This window comes from Mirounga leonina, unplaced genomic scaffold (assembly GCF_011800145.1).
Source record: "Mirounga leonina isolate KUSES-001 unplaced genomic scaffold, KU_Mleo_1.0 Mir_152, whole genome shotgun sequence".
Taxonomy (NCBI): Eukaryota; Metazoa; Chordata; class Mammalia; order Carnivora; family Phocidae; genus Mirounga; species Mirounga leonina.
Genome location: NW_023270380.1, coordinates 19,874,850 through 19,900,533, shown reverse-complemented (window position 1 = coordinate 19,900,533; position 25,684 = coordinate 19,874,850). Strand labels below are relative to the sequence as shown.

General features: G+C 47.9%; 2 protein-coding genes and 1 long non-coding RNA gene across 5 annotated transcripts in view; 1 reads left to right on the top strand and 2 right to left on the bottom strand.

Moving 5' to 3' along the window:
* Positions 1–25,653, bottom strand: part of CNIH3 (cornichon family AMPA receptor auxiliary protein 3) — a 232,413-nt gene extending 206,760 nt beyond the window's left edge. Inside the window, exons 1-4 of one of the 3 annotated variants that reach the window (XM_035008664.1) lie at positions 25,484–25,653; positions 13,059–13,173; positions 10,865–10,990; positions 5,858–6,205 (exon numbers count right to left, since the gene is read on the bottom strand). In XM_035008664.1, coding sequence (XP_034864555.1) covers positions 6,080–6,205; positions 10,865–10,990; positions 13,059–13,173; positions 25,484–25,521 — 405 coding nt within the window. In that variant the 5' untranslated portion in view covers positions 25,522–25,653 and the 3' untranslated portion in view covers positions 5,858–6,079. Of the gene's footprint in view, positions 1–5,857; positions 9,319–9,787; positions 10,991–13,058; positions 14,457–25,483 lie in introns of those variants that run through there. The other 2 variants (XR_004679897.1, XM_035008662.1) reach the window with 2 other exon arrangements.
* LOC118013004 (thymosin beta-10-like) lies at positions 22,111–22,591 on the top strand. Its single transcript, XM_035008666.1, has one exon. The coding sequence runs from the start codon at positions 22,188–22,190 to the stop codon at positions 22,320–22,322; it is 135 nt and encodes a 44-aa protein (XP_034864557.1). The 5' UTR covers positions 22,111–22,187; the 3' UTR covers positions 22,323–22,591.
* Positions 24,067–25,075, bottom strand: LOC118013005. Its single transcript, XR_004679898.1, has 2 exons — positions 24,593–25,075; positions 24,067–24,209 (listed from the first exon to the last, which is right to left on the bottom strand). It is a non-coding gene; the product is annotated as an uncharacterized LOC118013005 (long non-coding RNA).
* Positions 25,654–25,684: the final 31 nt, after the last annotated feature.

Here is a 25,684-nt window from a genome sequence, read left to right as displayed (position 1 = left end):
TGACCCTCCCCCCTCTCATGCTCTCTCTATCTCATTCTCTCTCTCAAATAAATAAATAAAAATCTTTAAAAATAAATAAATAAATAAATAAATAAATAAATAAATAAATAAATAAAACCCCAAAATAGGGGCGCCTGGGTGGCTCGGTCAGTTAAGCGTCTGACTCTTGGCTTCAGCTCAGGTCATGATCTCAGGGTCATGGGATCGAGGCCCTAGTCAGGCTCCCTGCTCAGCAGGGAGACTGCTTGAGATGCTCTCTCTCCCTCCACCCCTCCCTCCACTCGCATGCTCTCTCTCTCTAAAATAAAGAAATAAATCTTTAAAAAAAAGCCACAAAGTAAAAAATCCCAATGCTGGCAAGAATGTGGAAAAACTGGATCACCCATAGACTGCTGGTAGGAATATTAAAGGTTACAGCCACTCTGGAAAATAATTTGGCATTTTCTTCTAAAACTAAAAATGCACTTACCATGCAACCCAGCATTAGCACTCTTGGGCATTTATCAAAGGCAAATGAAAACCTACAACACTCAAAAACCTATACATGAATGTCCATAGCAACTTTATTTGTAATAGCCAAAAACTAGACTTGACAGGAATGTCCCTCAATGTCTAAATGATTAAACAAATAAATTGTGGTATGTCTAAACCCTGGAATACCCCTGAACAATTAAAAGGAACAAACTACTGATACAATGAGACCATGGACTAGCCTCAAGGGAGAGCAAAAGGCTCTCTGCATGATACTACGTAAATTATTCCATTTACATAACGCTCTTGAAACAACTATAATATGAAAATGGAGAACAGATTAGTGGTTGCCAGATGTCATGGATTAGAGGAAGGGGGGCAGATTGACTATGAAGGTACAAGGGAGCCTTGTGGTAATAAAAGATATTATATCTCACTTGTGGCAATTACACAAAGCCACACAAAAGGTAAAATTGCACAGATATATATACACACACATTATACACAAATGAGTACATGTATAGCTGATGAAATCTGAATAAACTCTGGGCTGTACCAATGCCAAGTTCCCGGTTTTAATATGGTCCTACAGTTATGCAAGAGATCAACACTCAAGGAGGCACAGGTGAAGGGTACACAGGACCTTCCCATATATTTCTCTGCAACTTCCTGTGAATCTATAATTATTTCAAAATAAAAAGTCAGAAAGAAAAAGAAACTTACTATTTAACATAAAAACAATAATACAGCCTAGGGTTTATAGCAAATATATAAAGAAAACATATGAGAGCAATGGCATAAAAACCAGGAGGAGAAAAGCGTAGGTATACTCCATCGGCTCTTACACTACACTTAAAGTGGCCTAATATAACTTGAAAGCAGGCTGATGAGTTAAAGATGATACTATAAACCCTAGTGTAACCACTAAAAGAGCAAGGTGAAGAGATATAACTAACAACCCAACATAGAAGATAAAACAGAAACACAGAAAATACTCCATCCAAAAGAAGGTAGCAAAAGAGGAAAAAGGGATTAAAGAACAATGTCAAGAGACTAAGAGAAAAATATAAATGATAAATTCAAATCTAATCATATGAATAATCACTTTTACCAATAGAAGCAAAATACATTCAAGTGCACATGGCACATTTACCAAGATGGACCATATTCTGGGCCATAAAACATGTCTCAATAAATGTAAAAGGGCTGAACTCCTACAAAGTATGTTCTGTGATCACAAGGAATTAAATTAGAAATCAATAACAGAAAGATGTCTGGAAAAATCTTGAAATGGTTGGAAATTAAATAACACACCTCTCAGTAACCCATGGGTCAAAGAAGAAATCAAAAGGAAAATTAGAAAGTACTTTTAACGAGATGAAAATGAAAATACGACATATCAGAGTTTGTGGAAGTCTGCTAAAGCAGTTTTTACAGGGAAATTTATAGCACTAATTGCCTATATTAGAATAGAAGAAAGGTCTCAAATCAGTGACCTCAGGTCCTACCATACGAAACTAGAAAAAGAAGAATAAGTGAAACCAAAGTAAGCAGAACATAGGAAATAATAAAGATCAAAGAGGAAATCAATGAAACAGAAAACAGAAAAACAACATACAAAATCAATGAAACCTAAAAGTCATTCTTTGAGAATATCAGTAAAATTAATGAACTTCTAGCCAGACTAATCAGGAAAAAAGAGAGAAGATACAAATTAGCAATATCAGGAAAGAGAAAAGTGAGTAACATCACTACAGACTCTAGAGATACTAATAAGATAATAAGAAAATATCATGAACAACTTTATACCTGTAAATTTGACACCTTAGATAAAATGAACAATTGATTGAAAGATGCAAATTACCAAAGCTCACTCAAGAAGAAATAAATAACTTGAACAGAACTATATCTATTAAAGACATCAAATTTATGGTTAAATCTTTCCCTCAAAGAAAGCTCCTGGCCCAGATAGCTTTACCAGTGAATTCTACCAAACATTTAAGGCAAAAGTAATACCAATACTACACAAAGTCTTTCAGAAAATTGAAGAGTGAATACTTCCCAATTCTATGAGCTAGCACTTCTCTGATACCAAAGACAAAAACATTATAAGAAACTACAGACCAGTAGCCTCATGAATATGGATACAAAAAATTCTAAACAAAATTTTAGTAAATTGAATCCAACAATTATTAAAAGGATAATACATTATGACTAAGTATGGTTTAACCCAGGAATGCAGCCTCAGTTTAACATTTGAAAATGAATATAAGTCCTTCTGTTAAGAGGTTAAAAAGAAACACCATGTGATCATTGCCCATGCAGAAAAAGCATTTGATAAAATCCAACACCTTTTCATGGTAAAACGACTCAACAAATTAGAAATAGAGGGGAACTTCCTCAACCTGATAAAGGGCATCTATGAAAAGCCTACAGCCAACACCATACTTAGTGGTGAAGGACTGAACACTTTCCCCTAAGATCAGAAACAAGAGGACGCCCACTGTCATTACTTCTGTTCAACAGTGCACTAGAGACTCTAGCCAGTGCAGTCAAGCAAGAAAAAGAAATAAAAGGCGTCAATGGGTGCCTGGGTGGCTCAGTCGGTTAAGCAACTGCCTTCGGCTCAGGTCATGATCCTGGAGTCCCGGGATCGAGTCCCGCATCGGGCTCCCTGCTTGGCGGGGAGTCTGTTTCTCCCTCTGACCCTTCTCCCTCTCGTGCTCTCTGTCTCTCATTCTCTCTCTCGCAAATAAATAAAATCTTTAAAAAAAGAAATAAAAGGCATCAAGATTGGAAAGCAAAATACAAAATTGCCTTTAGTCACAAACAATACGATCATCTAAGCAGAGAATGTGATGTACAAAAAAGCTACTAGATCTAGTGAGTTTAGTAAATTTGCAGAACAAAAGATCAATATAACAAGTCAATTGTATATCTGTACATTAGCAACACAAAATCGGAAATTGAAATTTTTAAAAATAATATTATTTACAACAGCATCAAAAAAAAGGAAATTAGGGATAAATATGACAAAAGGTATGCAAACAGGTACACTGAAAACTACAAAATGTTGCCGAAGGAAATTAAAGAAGAGCTTTTTAAAAGGGGGAGAAATATACATTTTTCTTGAGTACGAAAACTCAAATTGCTAAGACATCAATTCTTCCCAAATTGTTCTATAGATTCAACACAATCCCAGTGAAGATCCCAGTGGGATTTTCTGTATAAACTGGCAAGCTGATTTTAAAATTTGTATGAAAATGCAAAGAGCTTAGGATAGCTCTAAACAACTATTTAAAAAAAAAAAAAAGTTGGAAGACTCATGCTACCTGACTTCAAGATTTATTTAAAGGCTACAGGAATCAAAAAGTGTGATTTGGTGTAAGTAAGCGAATAGATTAATGGGCGAGAACAGAGAACCCAGAAATATATCCATACATATATGGACAACCAGGTTTTTTTTGTTTTTTTTTAAAGATTTTATTTATTTATCTGACAGAGAGAGAGAGACAGGAGAGAAGGAACACAAGTAGGGGGATTGGAAGAGGGAGAAGCAGGCTTCCCGCTGAGCGGGGAGCCCGATGCGGAGCTCGATCCCAGGACCTTGGGATCATGACCTGAGCCAAAGGCAGCCGCTTAACCGACTGAGCCACCCAGGCGCCCCATGGACAACCAGTTTTTGACAAAGGTACCAAGGCGGTCAGTGGAGCAAGGATAGTGCTGGATGGACTGGATACCCATCTACAAAACCAACGAACTCTGGTTCATACCTGGCACCATACACAACATGGAGTGATAGACCTAAGAATATATTCAAAAGCAAACACAAATAACATAACATAAAAACATAACATAAATAACATAAAAAAACATAAATTCACTAAATTTCTTTGAGAGACACATATATGTAAGGAAAAAGTATATATTCAAAAACAAACACAAATAACATAAAAACATAACACAAATAGCATAACATAAAAAAACAAATTCATTAAATTTCTTTTACTTGTGATCTCGAATTGGAGGTAACACAAGGAAAGTAGGAATTACCTTCTACATGGATATTTTTCTATCTTCTAATGTATAATGACTCAGAGATAAGTCTGTATTAAACGTCTTTTGTTTAAAACATACAGAGGGGCGCTTGGGTAGCTCAGTCACTAAGCGTCTGCCTTCAGCTCAGGTCTTGATTCCAGGGTCCTGTGATCGAGCCCCGCATTGGGCTCCCTGCTCCACAGGAAGCCTGCTTCTCCCTCTCCCACTCCCCCTGCTTGTGTTCCCTCTCTCGCTATCTCTCTCTCTGTCAAGTAAATAAATAAAATCTTTAAAAAATAAAAATAAAGTCTTTTAAAAAATAAAATATACAATGAATCAAGCGTAAGGGGTAAATATAATAAGAATATCTGATTAGGAATAAAAAGTTAAGCATACTCCTACTGTATGACCCAGCCATTCTACTCCTTGATATACACCCAGGAGTAACACAGAGTCCTGCACACAAGTGCTCTCAGCAGCTCTAAGAGCTGATCCCAGTAATTACCCAAACATGCATGAACAGGAGCATAGATATTGTGATGCACCCACAACAATATCAATGGAGTATTATTCCGCAAAAAGGAATGATACATACAAGATAGATGCTTTTTTTTTTTTAAAGATTTTATTTATTTATTTGAGAGAAAGAGACTGAGAGAGAGAGAGCATGAGAGGGGGGAGGGTCGGGAGGGTCAAAGGGAGAAGCAGACTCCCTGCCGAGCAGGGAGCCCGATGCAGGACTCGATCCAGGGACTCCAGGATCATGACCTGAGCCAAAGGCAGTCGCCCAACCAACTGAGCCACCCAGGCGCCCTACAACGAGATAGATGAATCTTTAAAAAAAATTATGCTGATACAAGACAGACTAAAAAAAAAAAAGAGTACTGCTATGCGATTGCATTTGCATAAAACTTTAAGAATGCAAACTATGGCCCTAGTGACAGAAAACAGTGCGGAGCCTGATGCGGGGCTCCATCTCACCCTGAGATCATGACCTGAGCCGAAACCAAGAGTCGGCCACTCAACCGACTGCGCCCCCCATTAATAAAGCTGTTTTTAACAAAAGATGCATCCAGGATCAAGAAAGACCTGGGTCCTAGGGCTGGAACAAGCCCCAGCTTCTCCTGTGCAGGGGAACGGAAGTGAGCTTTTCAGGGGCTTAGGACTAGGGTGTTCGGCAAGCTCCAAATGTGCACTTTACCAAGGCAGCCTGCCTCTCCCCTTTGCATCCTCACTCCCCTCCTCCTCGCTCATCCCCCATCTTTAAACAGAAGCTAAGAGACCTGCAGTGTGTTCATGAAAGTGCAGCCCCACCCCACCCCACAGTGAGAACATTGGAATTCAATAGTTCTAAGAACAATAGCACAAACAGATCTATTTTATTGTGACACACGGTCCTCGCAGAGATTCGAGTTGTGGGATTCCGTTCTTTATTAGAGCTCTTTGCCCGCATGCCGTAGCGTGTAGATGAGAGCAGGAAAACAGCTGGGCATCACTGAGGGTCCCTGCATCTGCTCCAGTTAGGCTTGACTTCGTTTAACGGGAAACCCGGTCATTGACATACGTGGATTCATTCTTCTACTTCCCTGGAGACTAGAGGTGCGTTGTCGGAGAGCAGCTCTGCAAGGCCATCAGGGTCTCTGCCTTCTGCTATCTCCCTGGGAGCATGGCCTCCAGCCTCCGGGCTCCGTGACGTCTGTGATCCAGCCAGCAGGAGCAGGAAGGGGGAAAGGCAAAGGGAAGAGACCTGGTTGCCCGGGAAGGCAACAGGGGTGCTGCCCAGAGGAGGGAGAGGGGGATCACCAGCAGGTGAGGGGCCCAGCTGTTTGGAGTCAAAAAGATGGCGGACACTGGAACCAGTCCTGGGATAGCACTCATGCTATCTTGTTTCCTTGAGGGTGTATGTATCCTGAAAGAGCCAATCACTGGAGCTGAACCACATCCTCTGGGTCTAAAGGCCAACAATCGATGTGTTGCTACAATTTTCTTCTCCTGAAGAATGGCTGCCAATGAGCCCCCACTGCGGGGCTCTGGTCCCCCCTTCAGGGACCGCACGGCAAGTGCAGGAAGGAACTCCCCTCCATGGGGACCCAACCCGGCACCGCTGAACACTGAGGCTCTGCCCTGAGCGCCGGGCATGCTCCTCAAGCCTACTCAGCGCCCAGGGTCTCTGGGCTGCCAGTGGGGAGCTGGGTGAAGGGGCCCAGCCCAGTGAGGGGTGTCTGCTGTCTGGGAGCAGAGACTCAACAAGTGGTCAAAGCAGGTATGTCATCACGGGGCGGAGAGGGAATGCAGCAGGAAGTCTGTTCAACGGGGGAAGGTCGTGTTGGTATCAGACAGTAAGAGGCACAGAGGCGGTGGGTGTTTTCATCAGACCCAGCTCTCCTGCCAACCAGCCGCAGGCACACCCGCCCGCGGCCCCGCTCCCTGAGTGGGTACCTGAGCGAGGGCTCAGCTCTCCACCTGGAGCCCCTGCCCTGAGCTCGCCCCTGGGGGGTGGGCAGCCCAAGCCCGGCAGGAGGGCCCCCGCAGGAGCTGCTGCTCGCTCCAGGCCCAGCCTCCACTCGTGAGCAGGGTCAGGGTGAGAGTCCAGCCACACGGGCTCCCGCACACGCATGACGGCACTCAAGGAGCCCGAACAAGGAACGGGGAGGGGCAGGGGCCCCTAGAGAACATCCTGCACCTCTGGGCCTCCCGCCCCAGCGCAGCATCTCAGCTACAAGGACTAAAGCAACACACCTCTTTCTGTTTAAAACAGATTTCGGAGAGAACCCAAAGGTACACCCTACAAGAAGTCCCCCAGACCTGGCTGCGCTCCCCATACTGTTCCCGTACATCTTTGCAGAAGTTTTCTGTCCACATGTATTTGCCAAAGAACGTTACTTATAAGTAATTCGATTCACAATAACTAACGTATAAAGTACCTCTTACGTTAGAATTAGAAGCAGGGCAGCTACAGCCCTAAAACTGATCCGAGCAGAGGGGACCCTCCCAGGGCGCAGTTTCCAGGACGGCCAGCAGGTGTCAGAGCCACCAACAGTATCCCTGTGCTCCCGCCGCGAGCTCTGCATCAGGAAAAGTCCGGCTGGAGACCAGACAGGGAGACCCCCATCCACCATTGTTTGGCCCTTTGGCCCGATATTTTGTCTGCCACTGGGGTTAGGGCGGGGGGAGCGAGGGGGGCTGCAGAAACCAATTAAATCCTCAGACCACAGATTCCCATTCAGCTGAGGAGCCTTTGATCCCTGGAGAAGCTGTTGAAACACCGCCATGGGACAGCCTCCCACAGCTGGGCGGCACTTCTGGAAGCCAGGGCCGTCTCCCCCCGCCAGCTGGACACCCGAGGAGGGTGCACACAGAGGAGGGCTCCACTATGGCCACCCTGGCCTCCCAAGTTCTGTATGCAGAGCCCCCCGACTTGGACTTAACCTCGGGGTCACGGCCTCACGGGCCAGCCTGACTGTCCAGAGCTGCTGACCTAGGAAGCCCTCGCTGTGCGGGAGCAGGCCTGGGGCCCAGGGCTGGACGCACCGCTCCTCCCGCAGGGGTGCCCGGTGGACAGACATGCCGTGTGGGGCTCCACGCAGCGCCCCCACCAGCTTCACCCCGTAATTCCTGGAGCACCAAAGCCAGGCCGGCACAAAGGGGATGTTGAGAAGGTACCACCGTCGGGGACCGAGTAGGGGACATGGCGACCGTGGCTCCAGCTGGGCGGACCCTTCCCTGAGAGTGTCAGAAGGGAAGGGATCCTGGCCACGGGCCCCAGCTGGCACACGCCCGGGCTACTCCCCGGACCACACCCCACTTCTGGCTGTGGGTCCAGAGAAGGGTTCGGACAGGGTACAGACCCACTGCACACTGGGGCTTTTCCCTGGTGGAACTTCACCATGCAGAACGATGCCAAGCCTGTGGGAGGGGGCAGGAGGCGGGGTGCAGGGAGGGAGGGGTAAGAAAAGAGTTCAGCATCCCCTGGACCATGTTGCTGATAGTTGTGATTTCCATGCATTCTGACAGGCGGGTGAAGGCGACCTTTCCATGCGATTCAAATGACCTCATCTGCTAAACTGGTACATCCTACACAGGCCCCATGAAGCAACAGTCATTATTTAACTCACTATCCACCTTACATGTCATCTATATCATTTAAAATAATACACCTGTGCTGCCATACACATAATAAAAATGGCAATTACCATTAAAACAGGTGGCATTCATATTCAAATATGACCATGCATTTTGATGCTCGATGTTTCAAGCATAATATACAAGCCAAATGCTTCATTTGAAAACAAACAAGGATAAAACGCTGTCTATATTGGGATCCACATTCATTTACCACAACTGGTATAATGACCACAGCTTTGATGTGGCCCCCACTGGTCTGGCCATTAAGGGGTTTTCTTCCATCACCCTGTTACATATGATGTAAGAGGTATGGAACTGGAAGAATCTCTCATAATGCTAACCAGACTACTTCCTTGATCATTTCAAAGGGATTACTAGTTCTGAGAGGGTCACACGGAGGCAAGGGAAGGGGCCATCAAGCACCACCCCGATCTGCTCAGGGTTTGTCCACCTCAAGGAAGCCAGGTTAATGATGGGGCCTCCCCTCCAGGCGGTTAACGCGGTGACTCCTGGATAATCCTGGACCCGCTACATTCCTGGTAAGTCAAAGAGCCTCCTAAGCCCCTGCAAAGTCTAGCTATTCTTCCCTAGTTCTACTTCATCAGGCCGCTCATGTGACGAGGCTACACAAGGCCAAGACAGACTTCACTGGTCAAGGTCTGAGATCCCCAGGCTTCCCGGTCCCTGGAAAAAAAGCAACCAGTAGGGTCTTGGGGCTGTGAAGGGACAGGGTTCAGGCCCCCGCCCGCCTCGCTGAATCAAATACCTTCTTGCCACACACCCCCTCCAGTTCAATCATGCTTTGGGGGTAAGTCAGAGAGGAGGTGGGCGGTTGTGCCTGGTTTTGCCAGGTGTCTAGTCCCCTGATGACCACGACTCCTCCCTCGACTTAATCCTTCCCGCACAGAGACTCCTCCTCTAAGCCCTGTGCTCAGCCAGGCAAAAGGCCTGATTCAGAACCCTGTCCCCTCAGCAGTACCTGAGGCTGTTTCCCTGCCATAAAGCAGGTAAGGAAATCACCCATGCGGACACACAAAAACAGACAGATGACTTCCTGAATCACACCTGAGTTCGGGCACAGAATAAGGCCAAGCTACAAGCTCGAGGTCACTGACCATAATTATCCCTCCCGAAAGGGCGGTCTTCCTCTTACCTGTCCCCAAGCAGCTTCTGAGGCCATGACAAATAGCCATGCCCGTCGGAACCCCGGAGGAAGCATTCCTCAGCAGGTCTCCCGGCCCAAGCGTCAGGGACGGGCACCAGCAGAGTAAACAGACCAAACCAAGAGAAGCAAGAGAACTGGTTCTCCTGCTCTCCAGATGGCTCACAACATGCCAATTATGCTCAGCACAACATCGCTGAATTATTTTTAACCTTTATGGAGCCTCCTGGCTTCACAAAAGAAATATTGGTGGAGTCGAAGGACGGCTGGAAGCAGAGACCAGAAGGGAGTTCATGCGCAGGGATGAGCCAGCGGCAGACCATCTGCAGTACTAGGCGGGTAGAGCACCGCACCTCTTGTCCAGGGAACCACGAGTGTGGTACATTTGGGCTGTGGCTTATTTGCAGTTTATTTCTCTGAATAAGAAGTGGGTATCCTCGAGGCAACGTCAGGGTCAAGTCAGCAAGTGGCAGAGGAACCCCAAGCTCCGACTCCCCCCGAGTTCTGCTGCATGACGGCCCGTGGGCAGATCGAGGTAATCCTCCGGGAAGTCGGTGCAGAGTTCCCAAAGCACAGTCTTTTGGACAACCGGACTCAGGATCTAAACAAACTGATCCTCCTTTTAGTAGCTCTGCTGTGGGCGAGGAGAGAGAGGGGTCCCATGTCCTCTCTTTGTTCCACTTTCTCTACGAAAATCTCCTTTCAAAGCTTGTCAAAGGTATACTGCAGCCCCCCAGTGAAAAGACGTACCCAAAGCTCTTCTGATGACGACGGTATTGAGAGTTGCAACTCCCAACGCCTACAGGTGCCAAACAGATCTGTTTCATAATATCACCTTGAACTGTATTCTTCTGGCCCTGACACACTTTACTTTTTAAAATACCCATTCATCTTGAAACACAGCCCACCTTTAACAGAGACGTGGATATGAGAGACAGTGCTTCTTAGTTCTACTATCGGAAATACGGCAGCACAAGTTTGACCCTAAATGGCCGCTGGCCATCAGGCTCGACGCAGGGGAGGTCGCAGGGAGCAGAGGGGACCGCGCTGAACTAGAGGGTACATCACCTGCATGAAGGCAGAAGCCACTGTTAACGCCAACAGTCTTGCAGAAGCGTGGGCTCGGTGCTTCCCGAAGAAACCAGAAATCCAGATTTTCATGAAATCTCCCAGTGTTTCAACATGGACTCTTAGCTTAAAAAGAAGAAGAAGAAAAAGAAGAATCTCGGGTCACCAGTTTGCTACCTCTCCTTCAACGACTAAGGGCAGTCCCTGGGAACAGAAGAACTGGCCTGGAAGCCAGGAATGCAAGGCTGTTAGACCTCGCTCTGACACCTGGGCCACACACCTGGCTGTCGCAGGTCTCTGTCACCTTGCCTGAAGTTTAGAGGTCCAAATTCCTTTCGATACTAAATTATTGTACTGTATAGTTATATAAGTTTTCTAGATGGCCAATTCCCACAAGAATAACCGGGAACAGGGCGCCTGGGTGGTTCAGTTGGTTAATCGGCTGCCTTCGGCTCAGGTCATGATCCCGGGGTCCTGGGATCGGGTCCCGCATCGGGCTCCCTGCTCTGCAGGGAGCCTGCTTCTCCCTCTCCCTCTGCCTGCCTCTCTGCCTACTTGTGCTCTCTCTCTCTGTCAAATAAATAAATAAAATCTTTAAAAAAAAAAAAAAAGAATAACTGGGAACAGAATTAAAAGGGAAAACACCCACAAAAATAGATCACAGGACCATAGCAGCGTCTACTACACTGTGTAGACACGGCCTTGGCGGGGCCAAGCCCCTGGGTTAGTACGGCCACAAGAACGTGGGCCTTTCCGCCAGTGCAATCTCCTCCCTGAGAGCCGCCTGCCCACCGGGGACGAGAAAGTGTGGCTCTCCTCCCATGCATCTTGGCTGTGCTGGGGAGCACCTCTCTACACGACAGAGCTAGCGTGGGTCTCCCGCCCCTAAACTCAGGGTTTCTGGGGGACATTTGCAGTCGCAAAGAAAACGGGCTGTTGTGAGCCCCAACTCCCGCTGAACCCTTGGCCATGGTCCCACGCCAAAGCACACAGGGTGTCGGATGGGCACCTTTCCTTCTTGGGGCATGGGAAGGGAGTAAGAAAAGAGTAAGCTGGGGAATGATGGCGGAGGGGTAAACTAAGGGCCTCCCCGCTGCAAAGGGTAAAAATCGGCGTATTTCAGTAGAAGAATATTCACCTTCCTGCGGGTATATGAAGCGCACGTGTCTTGGGCAAAACAAAGGTGCCAAGAAGAAGAGAAATTAAAACTGTGCAGCTCCTTCACACAGGCCATCCTGACCTTACAGACGGATGGATGGACAGACTGCCCAGCTCCAGGTGCCGTGGGGAGGAGATTCGGCACCTACTTTCCTAAGCGCTTCTGTGCCTCAGTTGTGAACAACAGGGCCCTTCATTCTGCCATTGGCCACTGCCAACAAGTACCCGGGAAGTTTTGGAGAACAAATTACCTTTGACTCCAAAACCAGCTATGACCTTTCTCTCTACTTGTCTCTTGGAGGCATTTTCACCGCCACACCCTGTGACGTTAGGTCACCAGTGTGCTTATTCTAAGTCGGTTTGTCATTAGCCCGAGGCCTTTGTATTATCTGCTCCCTCTGCCCGGAATGCTCTTTACCCTGATCTTCGCAGGGGTGGTCGGCTGACGTCTCAGCCTCTGGGGCGCCCCTCCGAGGGGCCCTCTGAGTATTTACCCAGCACGGCGGGTCACGTGACCCTGCCTCTCGATTCACACCACCTGATCTGTTGCTGTGTGTTTCTGCCTTCCTAGCCTGCCTTCTCTCACTAGCATATGAGCTCGGTGGAAACAAGCATTTAGCATTTCCAGCGGCTAGCATGATGCCTTGCATACAGCTAGTGCTCGGGGAGGAGTAGTCGAAGGAACTGATGGATGGCTGGATGAAGGGAGGACGGTCTCCAGCAGATAGATGCCTGTGGTTTACTGGGCTGAGTCTAGCAGGGAAGGCAGACATTTAATCCGTGCTTCTGGAAGTGCATCGAGCTGTCCGCTCAAGACGAGTGTGAGAACCAATCTCCAAGGAAAGTGAAGGGCTGGCCAGGCGGGCAAAGGAGAGCAGAGGGGTGGCAGGGAAGGCACCCTGTGGGGGAACAGCACCACGAGGCGCCACGTCTGGAAGCAGAGCCCGGGCTCCGGGAGCCCCCAGGGCAGACGTGAGGGAGACGGGGCCCGGAAAGAGAGGTAGGGGCCAGTTGCTAAGGAGCTGCTGAGACCCACCTCTGCCCATTGGATTTTAGTCCTGAGCAGTGGGGGCCATCCACATATTTTTAAGGAGGGAAGTGACACGATGGTTTTCTGTTTACAGAGATAATTCCGGTGGCAGCAAAGGCAACTAAGAGAGAAAAGAGCAAAACAGGCAGGAGGTTATCATCCAGTCCAGGTGAAAACACATCCACGACTGCACCTCCCAGCAGCACCAGAGAAGGAGGAAGAGGAGACACACGGAAAGCTGTTAAAAGGGTAGAATCAGTGGAGCTCCGTGACACACGACATGTGGGAGGCAAGGGAAAGGATAGGGTTAAAGGAAATCCCATCAGCATCCATGGTCTTGTGCATGGGGCCTGTGCAACCCTAGGTGCCTTCTGTGAAGACGCGAAGACGTGGCTGGGGCCGTGCGTGCCTGTGATGCTGGCCCAGCTGGGAATCTCCGCCCCCGGCACCACCGCGGTGCACCTGCTTCGTCCGTAAGTCTGGAGAGAAGTCCCTCTGATGTGTGTGCATCGAACCTACCATGTTGGTGATTTCTCTGTTCCTAAAGACACACGTGCAATCACCTCCACACACTGCCGTGTTTGGAGGTACACACTGATCCATCACCACAGAAGCATGACTATCGGTCTAAATATAGATGTGCCCGTCACCTCAGAGAAAGAACAGACCACAAGTCATGATTCCACTTATCCAAGGAAATTTTCAGGTGATAAAATTAAAAAACAAATCCCCGTAAGGTTTCCTAAGTCTGGAAATCTGATCGGATGGTCAAATTACGATGACCTCACCTGTTTCCCTTCTCTTGACCTTCAGCGGCTCATTCAGCCCCTGCCCCACCCCGCGCTAGTTCTCACAGTCCTCAAGGGAAAGCTCACGGGGCTCTCCGCCAGGCACGCTGCAGGGTCCTCACCCCGTGCCAGCTCTCCCACACTAGCCCCTATCTGCTGCCACCGCCTGAGCGGCCACATCCTGTCAACAGCACGGGCTCTGGGACCTGCGAGCTCGGCTTTGAATCCCGGCATGGCCATCTGTGAGCTCCGAGACCTGGGGCAAGTTACCCAGCCTCTCTGTGCCTCAGTTTCCACCCTGGTAAAAGTCAATGAGTTACTCTTTATGAAGTACTCAGAGCAGTACCGAGCACATGGCAAGTAGCCAACACGTGGAACCCGTTGTTCCTACCACCACTGCTCCTACTGGCACGGGGGAAGCCTGTATGTACTACGTCCTGCCACAAAGTGTCCGAACTACAGGATTCTGGGTGAGGTAAGGGACAACGCCCTCCTGCTGTAATATGCTGCCCAACAGATTACACCCAGTGTTTTCTGAAATTATCATCAAAAGAGTCACTTACCAATGAGCATATGGGAGGGGGGAAAAAGGGAGGAGCGAACAAACCATAAGAGAAAGATAGAGAACAAACTAAGGGCTGATGGAGGGAGGCAGGTGGGGGAGGGGCCAGAGAGGTGATTCGGATTAAGGAGGACACCTGTTGTGATGGGCATGGGGTGTCATCATATATAAGTGGTGAATCACTGAATTCTACTCCTGAAACCAATATTACGCTATATGTTAACTAGAATTTAAATAAAAATTTGAAAAAAAAAATAATAAAAATAAAAGAGTTCCTTCCATGTTTTACCTGCAGCCCTCCCTTCTCCACACTGTCCTCCCAGGACTAAGATGTGAGCTGCGGACACCCAGGCTAGAAGACAAATGAGTGACAGACGCCACACGGTCTCCCTCCCTCAGGGAAGGGCTTTGTTACGGGGTCAAGTAGGTCCAGCCTGGCTCTCACTCCCGTAAGATGGATTCTTCCCAGGAGAATCCTTCGTACCTCACCTAAATAGATTTCTGGAGCCACCCTCTTCCCAATTCTTCCAAAGGGAGAGTTTGAGTCTGATCCCTTAAAAGAATGAAAGACCGATCGTATAGTTAAACTATTGCTAAGTGGAAAGCAAGTATAAGCTGTAAAAACGTGCTAAGTTCAAGACTAAAAAATAGTTCTGATATAGGACTTTGAATTTATCTTTGATGATGAACTACCTGTCAATAATCTTAACATTAGGACAGGGAGAGGAAAACAAAATTTTAAACATGACGTCACTTACATTAGCATAAAAAACGCATCCAACACATGGGAATAAATCTGATAAAAGATGTGCATGACCTCTCCAGAGAATCCAGAAACACTGCTGAGAAAAACTAAAGAAGACCTATATTAATGGGAAAGCATGCCGTGCTCCTAGGCACGAAGGTTCAATATCATAAAGATATTTGTTTTCCCCAAATTGATCTACGGATTTTATTCAAGTCCAGTCAAAATCTCAGCAAGTTTTTGTGGAAATTGACAAGATGACTCCATTTGTTCTGTGAAATGCAAAGGGCCAGAAGAGCCAAGGCGATCTCGAAGAAGCAAAACACAGTTGAAAGATTTACACCCCCAGACAGCAAAACTTATTGTAAAATTACAGCAATTAAGTCAGTACGGTATTAGCAGAAACTTTTGTCAGCAAAAGCACAAAGATACACAAACAGACCAATAGAACAAAGAGAGTTGAGAAACAGACCCACACATGTACACACCTCTAATTTTTTTTTTTAAAGATTTTACCCATTTATTCGAGAGAGAGAGAATGAGAGACAGAGAGCACGAGAGGGAAGAGGGTCAGAGGGAGAAGTAGACTCCCCGCTGAACAGGGAGTCCGATGTGGGAATCGATCCCGGGACTCCAGGATCATGACCCGAGGCAGTCGCCTAACCAACTGAGCCACCCAGGCGCCCCACACCTCTAATTTTTGATAATGACACCACATTGCAGGGCAGAGAGGAAGGAATAGTCTTTTCAAAATGGTGCTGGTCCATCTGGATATAAACATGGAAAAACAAATGAGCCTTGACCCCTACCTCACACCAGTCCCAAAACTAAATCTTAGGGGCGCCTAGCTGGCTCAGTTGGAAGGGCATGCGACTCTTGGTCTCAGAGTTGTGAGTTTGAGCCTCACGTTTGGTGTAGAGATTACTTAAATAAATAAACTTAAAAAAAAAAAAAACCACTAAATTCTAGGAGGACTGTAGACATACCCTGGAAAGGCAAGACATTGAAACTTCCAGAGAGTATCTTAGGAGAGTATCTTCATGCCCCTGAGGACAGGGAATGACTTCCAAAGTAGGACACAAAAAGCACAAACCATAAAGGGAACAATTGAATTGGATTTCATTAAGAACTTCTGCTCATCAAGACACCATTAAGAGAGCGAAAGCAAACCACACTGTGGGAGAAGAAATTTGCAGTACATGTATCCAACAAAGCCCTCATATTCAGAATACATAAATAATTCTACAAATCAATAAGAAAAAGGAAACACAATTTTAAAAGGAGGGAGAAGCAAAACACCTGAAAAGGCACTTCATAAAAGAGACTATCCCAATGCCCCCCACTAAAAAATACTTTAAAAGGGCGCAACAGGATTAGTCATCAGAAAAATGCAAATTAAAACTACAGTAAGATGCCGTTGAGGTCCGGGCAACGTTCTATTTCATGACATGGGTGGTGGTCTCACAGGAAACAATTCACTGAGTTGTACACATAAGGATTTGTGCACTCTTCCCCATTTATTATACTTTCATAACAAAATGTTTCCTTAAAAAAGAGACTTGAGAAATATATCAGCCAAAGTTAAAGTGTAGATCTTGTTGGATTTTGCCTCACACAAGCCGGCTGTTACAAAAGAACTTGCAAGACTTTGGTCATTAACTGCATATTTGATGATAACTAATAATTGTTCAGGTGAGATGAAAGGTTTGCATCAATGTTTTCTATTTGACAGAGAGAGACACAGCAAGAGAGAGAACACAAGCAGGGGGAGTGGAAGAGGGAGAAGTAGGCTTCCCGCCGAGCAGGGAGCCCGATGCAGGGCTCGATTCCAGGACCCTGGGATCATGACCTGAGCTGAAGGCAGACGTGCATCAGTGTTTTCAACAAGAGTTCTTATCATTTAGAGCTACATACTGAAGTATAAGTACATATATTATAAATAAAATAACATCTTGGATTTGTTTCAAAATAGTCTGAAGAGGGAGGACAGGAAGACAAGAATAGAGGAGCTGATGGCTGGTACAGCTGGACAGTGAGTACGTGGGGATCGCTATACAGCTGACCCGTGAACAACATGGGGGCTGGGGGCACTGACTCCCCCCGCAGGCAAGAATCCACGTATAACCTTCGACTCCCCCAAAGCTTACCTGCTAATATAGCCTACAGTTCCCCGGAAGCCTCACCGATAACATAAACAGTCAATGGACACGTTATTTTGTATGTTATGTGTATTATGCATTGTGTTCTTACAATGAAGTAAGCTGGAGAAAAGAAAATGCTATTAAGAAAATCATAAGGAAGAGAACATACATTTACAGGACCGTGCTCAAAAAATCCGCATCTCAGTGGACTTGCACAGTTCAAGGGTCAACGCGGTGTTCTACTTTTGTGTATGTTTAAAATCATGTATAATAACACCTTTTTAAAGCTATAGCAGAGCCAAGGGGTTATGCTTTGGGGCTGTCTGTGACTCCTCTCCTCCACACCTCCCCAGCCGAATCAAACATTACATTGTGATGATGGAAACCATCACCATCGAACCCCTAGGCTACCGGGGTCTCCAGAAGTCGGCCCGGCCATTCCGTCCTCATCAAGCAGAACATCTGAAACAGGAAGACCCACACCACATCTGCACACTGAGCAGCAGAGGAAACACAGTGTGCCTACTCTCAGAGAAGGGGTTAAATAGAAATATTTACTAGGGATTCAGATATGAAAGAGCAATCATTTATCCACACCTTCTGGGGGGTATGCCAATGGAAGGTCTCTACGAGGCCCGGATGCCCTCCCTGGAAGAGCGGACCCGGAACAGAAGCTCCCGCAGCCTCCCAGTGCTAACCCTTCCTGTGTATCCCCTAGATACTGAGGCTGTGCTGTCTGGCCTTATCTCAGTGAGAGGTTTCTCGCCCCCTTAGCCCGCCGACCGGCCTGGAGCTGCTAGAGGAGTAATCAACTGTGAATGCCTGGATAAAACAAGTCTGGCTCTTTCTTACTCCAGGACCCTGGACTCATATGGGCTTTCAGTCTAGAAGCCCTCCTGAGACAGACACAAGCCATTGCAAAAATAACCTGGCTAGGGCCTCTTGACCCCAGCGTGCCTCCCAGGAAGCCCTCCAGGTCTGGGGCTCGCCTCGTCCACTCACCACCTCTCGGTGAAGCCATTCGATTGAGAAGCACATCTCCAGGTTGCACCTAGCTCACTTTGCTTCCCTTCTGGGCAAAACGCTGCATTTCAACAAGGGCTTCTCCGAGAAATGAACCGGCTCTCTAATCCCTGCGGTGGCTCGTGGAGGAAGGACAACCCTGCCCTCCCTCTAGGCTCACGTATCTACTAACCAGGCTAATGAAACAGTAAAGGTTTCACAGGCGGGGAACCAGGATTCACCCCCACTAAAAGGGCAAGGGTAAAAAGTTAATTTACAGGACTTGCTCCATTTCTTCTTCTGGCCCCTAGGAACCTCAACAGTGGGCACTTTTCAGACTAATACCAGGCCTCTCTGAAGAGCGTAGGGGTTGAGCACCCAGCTCCCCTGCACACCAGCCACATGACCTCTAATGTCCCGTGCTTCAGTCTATCACCTGGGAAATGCAGGTAACAGTACACACCTCACAAGGTTGTTAAGATTAAAATTGTACAGTATGTGTAGAGCACTTAAAACGATGCCCAGTGTTGGCCCTTAGCGTTACTCTAGGACTACAGAAGCCCTGCTGAGGAGCCATGCCACACCGTCAGAAAGAAAGAACGGGAAGGGTGGGCTCTCAGAAACCAAAGGAAGGGAATAGTGTTGTTGAAACTCTGTGGCTAAACCTTTCAAACACATCTAGCTATTACCCTATTTGTCACAGAACAATACCTGTCAATAATTTGGAGGTAAAGAAAAAAATACTCTAAGAGGTCAGAGGTGTCGCAGGAAAGTGGACACCCTTGTATTTCAGAAATGCATACAAAAAGGCCACTCCTCTGTAGGAAGACACAAACCCTATTTGCACCCAAGGGACCAGCAAGGCCCTCGATGGCCAGTCTTTCCTTTTTTTTTACTTTTTATTTTTTATTTTTTTAAAGATTTTATTTATTTATTTGACAGAGAGAGACACAGCAAGAGAGGGAACACAAGCAGGAGGAGTGGGAGAGGGAGAAGCAGGCTCCCCGCAGAGCAGGGAGCCCGATGTGGGACTCGATCCCAGGATCCTGGGATCATGACCTGAGCCGAAGGCAATCGCTCAACCGACTGAGCCACCCAGGCGCCCTCTTTTTTTTTTAAAGATTTTACTTATTTATTTGAGAGAGAGAGAGAGACACGGTGAGCACCAGCAGGGGGAGGGGCAGAGGGACAAGCAGACTCCCCGCTGAGTGAGGAGCCCAACACGGGGCTCGGTCCCACAACCCTGAGATCACGACCTGAGCCAAAATCAAGAGCCAGACGCCTCACTGACTGAGCCACCTGGGCGCCCCCCAACTGCTAGCCTCAGTTTAGCCTAGTGCCACTCCACAGGTCCCAGAAAGAAGCTAAGAGCCACTGTTCTGCTCTTTTGTTGTTAATGACTGGCATCCGTGGGCTCATTCAAGTGTTTTTTTAATTGAGGCTATTATAATGCTTCACATTTGCCCATACATTTAGTATTATTTAATAAAGAGCACAACTTCCAAATAACCGAAAAGGTCCAGAGAATTAAAATATTAAAATTTTTAATTTTTAAAAGTCTTGCCATTATACCATTACTTCTATATGCCCTGTGCATACGTTCTGAAAAGATATTTTCTCATAATTAGAATTTCTTTCTGTTAACACTCATAATTGTGTTTTATTGTTGGCTATTCTTTATGATTATAATGCCAGACGAATGAACAGCTTATATGAAACTGAGAATGAGGAAGGATGCCCAAAGAGCCTGTTGTCTACCATGCAGACCCCAGGGGCTATTAATTATTTAGCTACTTTTCAAAGTTAATAAATAGGAATGTCTTTTTGCCCTTTACTCCCCAGATGAATTTAACCAAATGAGAGAGAGGGTGTGTGTGCACAGAGTGAGCAGTCTGAGGACACAGGGGGTACAGGTAATGAAAAGATTTAAAAATATATATATATTTAATGTCAATTAAATATGCACAACACTGCTTTATGTGGCATGGTTTTATTATGACTAAATCCTCATGAATATTTTGATGGTTTTTGAGTGTACTGTGAAAAACATGAGCACTTTAAAAACATGACATTAATACCAAAAAAAGGGAGTAAAATTAAAATGACATTTGAAAAAAATACTTAGAAAATGCAAACACCGAAGTATCAAAGGGAAAAAATAGCCCCCTTCTCACTACTGGAGTCTTTCCCCCCCAAAGCTTTATGCTTTTCTAACCTACCAGAAAAATAACGTATGCGTGTACATTGATTTATTTACTAAAAGGAGTCCTATCATGCAGTTTTGTGAAATGAGTTTTTTACTTAACAACGTATATTATTTTTTAAAGATTTTATTCAGTTATTTGAGAGAAAGAGAGAGCTCAGGCACCAGTGGGGGGAGGGGCAGAGGGAGAGGCAGGCTCCCCCCTGAGCAGGGAGCCCAACGCAGGGCTCAATCCCAGGACCCTGGGACCATGACCTGAGCGGAAGGCAGACGCCTAACTTGCTGAGCCACCCAGGCGCCCCTGAATAATGCATCTTGATGCTGTTTCCAGATCAACACAGGTCCCTGCTGCGTTCTTTCTGCTCTTACACCTGGTGCTTAGGGAAGATCTTTGCACATGAAGCTCAGCGTCCTATGTGGTGTTTCAGTGTGGCTGCCACCAAAGGGAGTGCAGCAGGCACAAGCTACTCCAGTCTATCCCAGGTGACTGGTTGGAAAAGGACAATCCAGTTCCCTTGGTTCACTTGGGTTCCTTCAGAAACCTCCTGGGACACTGATGTACAGCCAGTGGGTCTCAGCAACAGCTCGGGAAAGAGCTGCTTGCAGCTGAGGAAGGCGACACCGCTCTCTGTTCACGTGTGAGAGGAAGGGTTCCTGTGGCAAAGCAAGAGTCCTGTCCTTGCACTCAGATCCGCCTGCTGTCAGCCCCTCCGCTGCCAAGCGTGTACGGAAGGCTCATGGCAGGAACGGGAGATGTGTAGACAGGGGAGCAGACACGGGCACCGGAGAGGCATGCATGGGGCGGTGGGTTTGACTGCCAGGTTATTCCGCAGGTATTGGAAGCTCCCTGCTCACGAAGACCAACAGGAAGCAGGGCATTCAGAGCTGCCGGCCTCGGGGTGCACAAGAACACAGTCATGTGGCCAAGTCGGGGTTAAAAAAAAATGACCACAGAGCCCACGGCTCAGAAATATGAACAATAAAGCCATCTTACGTCTTTGCACTTTGCTGCCTCAAATCCTTTTTGAAACGATGGAGGGGTTAAACTCTATTTTGAAATCTTTCGACGGAGCATTTTTCCAAATACCTGTTCTATTTGTTCTCTCATTTGACCCCCACACCAACTCAGCAAGTAGGCCGGTGCCACTTTCTGCACCTACAGGATGGCACATGTGCAAGGCCACGATTCACCCAAGGTCAGCGGGCCAAGTGTTTTTTTTTTTTAAAGATTTTATTTATTTGACAGAGAGAGACACAGCGAGAGAGGGAACACACGCAGGGGGAGTGGGAGAGGGAGAAGCAGGCTTCCCACGGTGTAGGGAGCCCGATGTGGGGCTCGATCCCAGGACCCTGGGACCATGACCTGAGCCGAAGGCAGACGCTTAACGACTGAGCCACCCAGGCGCCCCATCGGGCCAAGTATTCTGACTCCGAGCACCAGGCTCCTTCCTGGATTCTCCCTGGCACCCCCCAAGTCCAGGGCCAGCTCTCCAATTTCAGAACCCTCAGCAAGAAGAGCCAGAAAAGAAGCCAGAGATAGAAATATGAAATATGCCCTCCTCAGGAATACCCGAGATCATGAAAACTACCTTTCCTAACAAAAATTTAATGAACTGGGTCTCTTGCTGCAGCAACACGAGTGGGAGCACCAGGCGCCGGGCTCGGAGCAGAACTGCACAGATCGCTTTAAGAAAATGGCAGACAAGCCGGACATGGGGGAAATCGCCAGCTTCAATGAGGCCAAGCTGAAGAAAACGGAGATGCAGGAGAACACCACCCTGCAGACCAAAGAGACCACTGAGCAGGAGAAGCGGAGTGAAATTTCCTAAGAACCTGGAGGATTCCCCACCCCTGTCATCTCCGAGACACCCCAGTCGTGATGTGGAGGAAGAAGAGTCAGCTGCAAGATGGACACGAGCGACAAGCTGCACTGTGAACCCGGGCACTCCGTGCCGACGCCACCAGCCTGCGGGGCTCTGAGGGGACCCCCCCCAATCGGACTGCCAAATTCTCTGGTTTGCCCTGGGATATTATAGCAAATTATCTGTATGTTTAATGAAAATAAAACACACCTCGTGGCAAAAAAAAAAAAAAAAAATTTAATGACCTGAATAATACTGATGTTGCTAAGTACCAGGTTGAAATACCAAACTCACACCGTAACAGAACAATAGTCTTTACTTGTTTTACAAAGACTTTTGTGAAAGGGGAACCCGGCTGGCTCATTCAGTGAAACTGTGACGCTTGATCATGGGGTTGCGAGTTCGAGCCCCATGGTGAGTATACAGATCATTTAAAAATAAAAAAATCTTAAAAAAAAAAAAAAAGACATTTCTGGAGCAACTGGGTGGCTCAGTTGATTAAGCATCTGCCTTGGGCTCAGTTCATGACCTCAAGGTCCTGGGATTGAGCCCCGGGTCGGGCTCCCTGCTCAGCAAAAAGTCTGCTTCTCCCTCTCCTCCCGCCCCCCCATCCCCCACCTTATATGCTCTCTCTCAAATAAATAAATACTTTTGTGAAAATGTGGTTTTATATTTTATTATTAACATACATACTATCTCAGCTTTTTTTCAATCCAGTAGCTCTTTAATTTTTCCAGTTAGACACTACCTTGGACAGTACTAGTAATTTGCATTTCAATATTTAACACCTATGTCTTTTTTCGTCACTCACATGTCCTACACGAGTATTTTTTAAACTTTTTTGAGACTGTCCAAAAGGAGAAATATATTTTACTTTGTGAAGCATAGATACATATCTGTCACTGAAACAAAACTTTCACAAAATCATAATTACCCTTCCTATGTGTGTTTTACTTGCATATTTCCTATGGTTTTATACCTTTGGGGAACAGAGGTCTAGAAAGGTTCCTCTCTGCTGACTTGAAGAAGGGGTCTTAGTAAATTAGCAAAAATTACGAACAGCCTTTAGTATTGAAGTAATACACCCAAGGCCAGGAGGCTGGAGGTCAGGAGCCAAATCTTGAAAGATGAACTGGAATCAGAAGGGTAGAGACTCAAAAGATGAAATGAGCCCAGCACATCTGGGGGACAGTCATGAGGGGTTCATAAAGGGAGTGGTAAGGAATAAAGTCAAAAAGAAAGCCTGAGGTCAGTCTGCAGAGAGCAAGACAGACTCTGGATTTCATCCTGGAGGTCATAACACTGTGACTGACGGTCTGTGAGTGTGCAGGGTGCTATTCCAGAATTGTTCGTCTGCACACAGACTTGAAACCGGCTCTAAAAACACCCGGAGCTCAGACACCAGGTTCTCCAGCTCTATTTCAGCCCGGAGAAAAATGTGTGCACACAGACCTCATAAATTCAGAATTCTAACAAGAGCAGTCTGGGTCACCTAAATAAATAGAAAACCTGGGATATACATATTAAGTTTAGACAGCAACTGAGCCTTTCTGTTTCTTTTCATCCTTTTACTTCTGTTAATGAAGTGTGGGCCTTATCTGCAGCGACCACTAAGTAATTATTTCCTTTATGAAAGCTATACACTTTATTGAGAAGCTCGTCCTCAATACTGTTATGAGTCTAACCAATAAATAACTTTGCAAAAAATAAATTTTGTATCAGCAATAACACTTTTAATAATAAGGTTGTAGAGCGCACAGACACACAGGGACCTCTGAAGGTGTCCAGCACCCCGTAATTCAGGCTCTGCTGGACACAGTGACAGTGCCCCCTGATCCTCACCCAGCACTCCGCCTGTCTCAGGAGAAGAGAAACACCCAGCGTGAGTCACCTTGCAATTACACCGCCACCTGGAAGCGTATTTAAGAGATGAGAACTACAAAGCTGGGCCTCTGTAAGTGCCTGCACTGGACTTCCTCTCCCTTCTTCCAGTCTGAGGATCAATAGAGCTCAGGATCCTTTCACTAATTTCTCATAAGCACCATTTTTTATCATTTTTTGAATTTAAAAGGGACTGTCTCCCAAGGCCTCCCCGACGTTACCTTGAGTTATTAACACTGTAAATTTCAGAGGCAGAAAGCGCATCAGTTGAATCTACGTTTTTTCCACGCGGAAACTACTTCAGAGGAAGATTTTTTCTCATTTCTGAGAAAACGTTTGTACACGCGCATACACACCGTCTGGGGTAACGCAGACCCTTCACCGACGGTCAGGGTTCAACCCAGTCTTTGCTGCTGCATTTCTGCATGCACACAAACAGGACGTCACAGTGACACGGAACCCTCACGTTTCACCTCAAAATGTCAGGCCTGGATCTCAAGCCGAGTCCCAGCCCTGCTCGGGATGCGCGTCCGGCGGAGGCGGTGGCAGGGAGAGAGGCTGCCCCCGAGCAGGACCCGCGGGCTCGGTCTCCTGGGGCCTTGGGGTCCCGCACATCCCGCTCTCCCGCGGCAGCCCACCTCCCCTGCGGGGCGCGGGCTCCCGTCCGCCCAGCGCCCCAGACCCCGGTGGGCGGCCCGGGCGCGTCGGCGGGGCGCCGCTCGGAAATCCGGGTTTCCCCACACTAAGACGCGGAGGCCGGTCACCCCGGTTTCGGTCCGGGTGACCGCTGGGTGAGCCGCCGGGGCCGCCCGCCCTGTGCCTCCACGTCCGGGTCTCGACGCCTCGCCGCCCCCGGCCCCCGACCCCCGGCCCCCGGCCCCCTAGACCGCGACCCCGGCCCGCGCCGACTCCGACGCCCCCGACCCTCTGACCCCCGGCCGCGACCCCCTCGACCCCGACCTGGCCCGCGTCGACACCGACACCCATTCCCCGGCCCCGACGCCCCTGACCCAGGACCCCCCCGACCCCCGCCGCGACCCCGGCCCGCGCCAACCCGCGCCGGGCCTGGGGCCGCCGCACTTACTCCTGCCAAGGCGGCCGTCGGGAAGGCCGGGGTCCGGGGGACCCGGGCCGAGGGGACCAGGGTCGGGGAGACCGGGGCCGGGGTCGCGGCCGCCCGCCGCCCGCCCCAAGGCCCCGCCGCCCGGCGCACGTGCCAGCTGACAGGCCCCCCATAGGTTCCATACCTGCCACCGGAAGTGAGTGAGGAGGGCAGTATAGGCATTTCCTGTGACGCGAGCGCCTGGACTCCATTAGGCAGCAGCTGGGGGAAGAATCAACACACCAGGGAGCGGAGCGCAGCCACCGAGCGCCGAGGCGGCCGCTGCCTCCGCCGCCGCCCGCCGCCGCCGCCACCAGCGCCGGGGCTCAGCCCCGCGGCGGGCCCC

What these genes read in the sequence shown, in the direction of transcription:
- LOC118013004 (XM_035008666.1), top strand. Translation starts at nt 22,188, where the DNA reads ATGGCAGACAAGCCGGACATGGGGGAAATCGCCAGCTTCAATGAGGCC.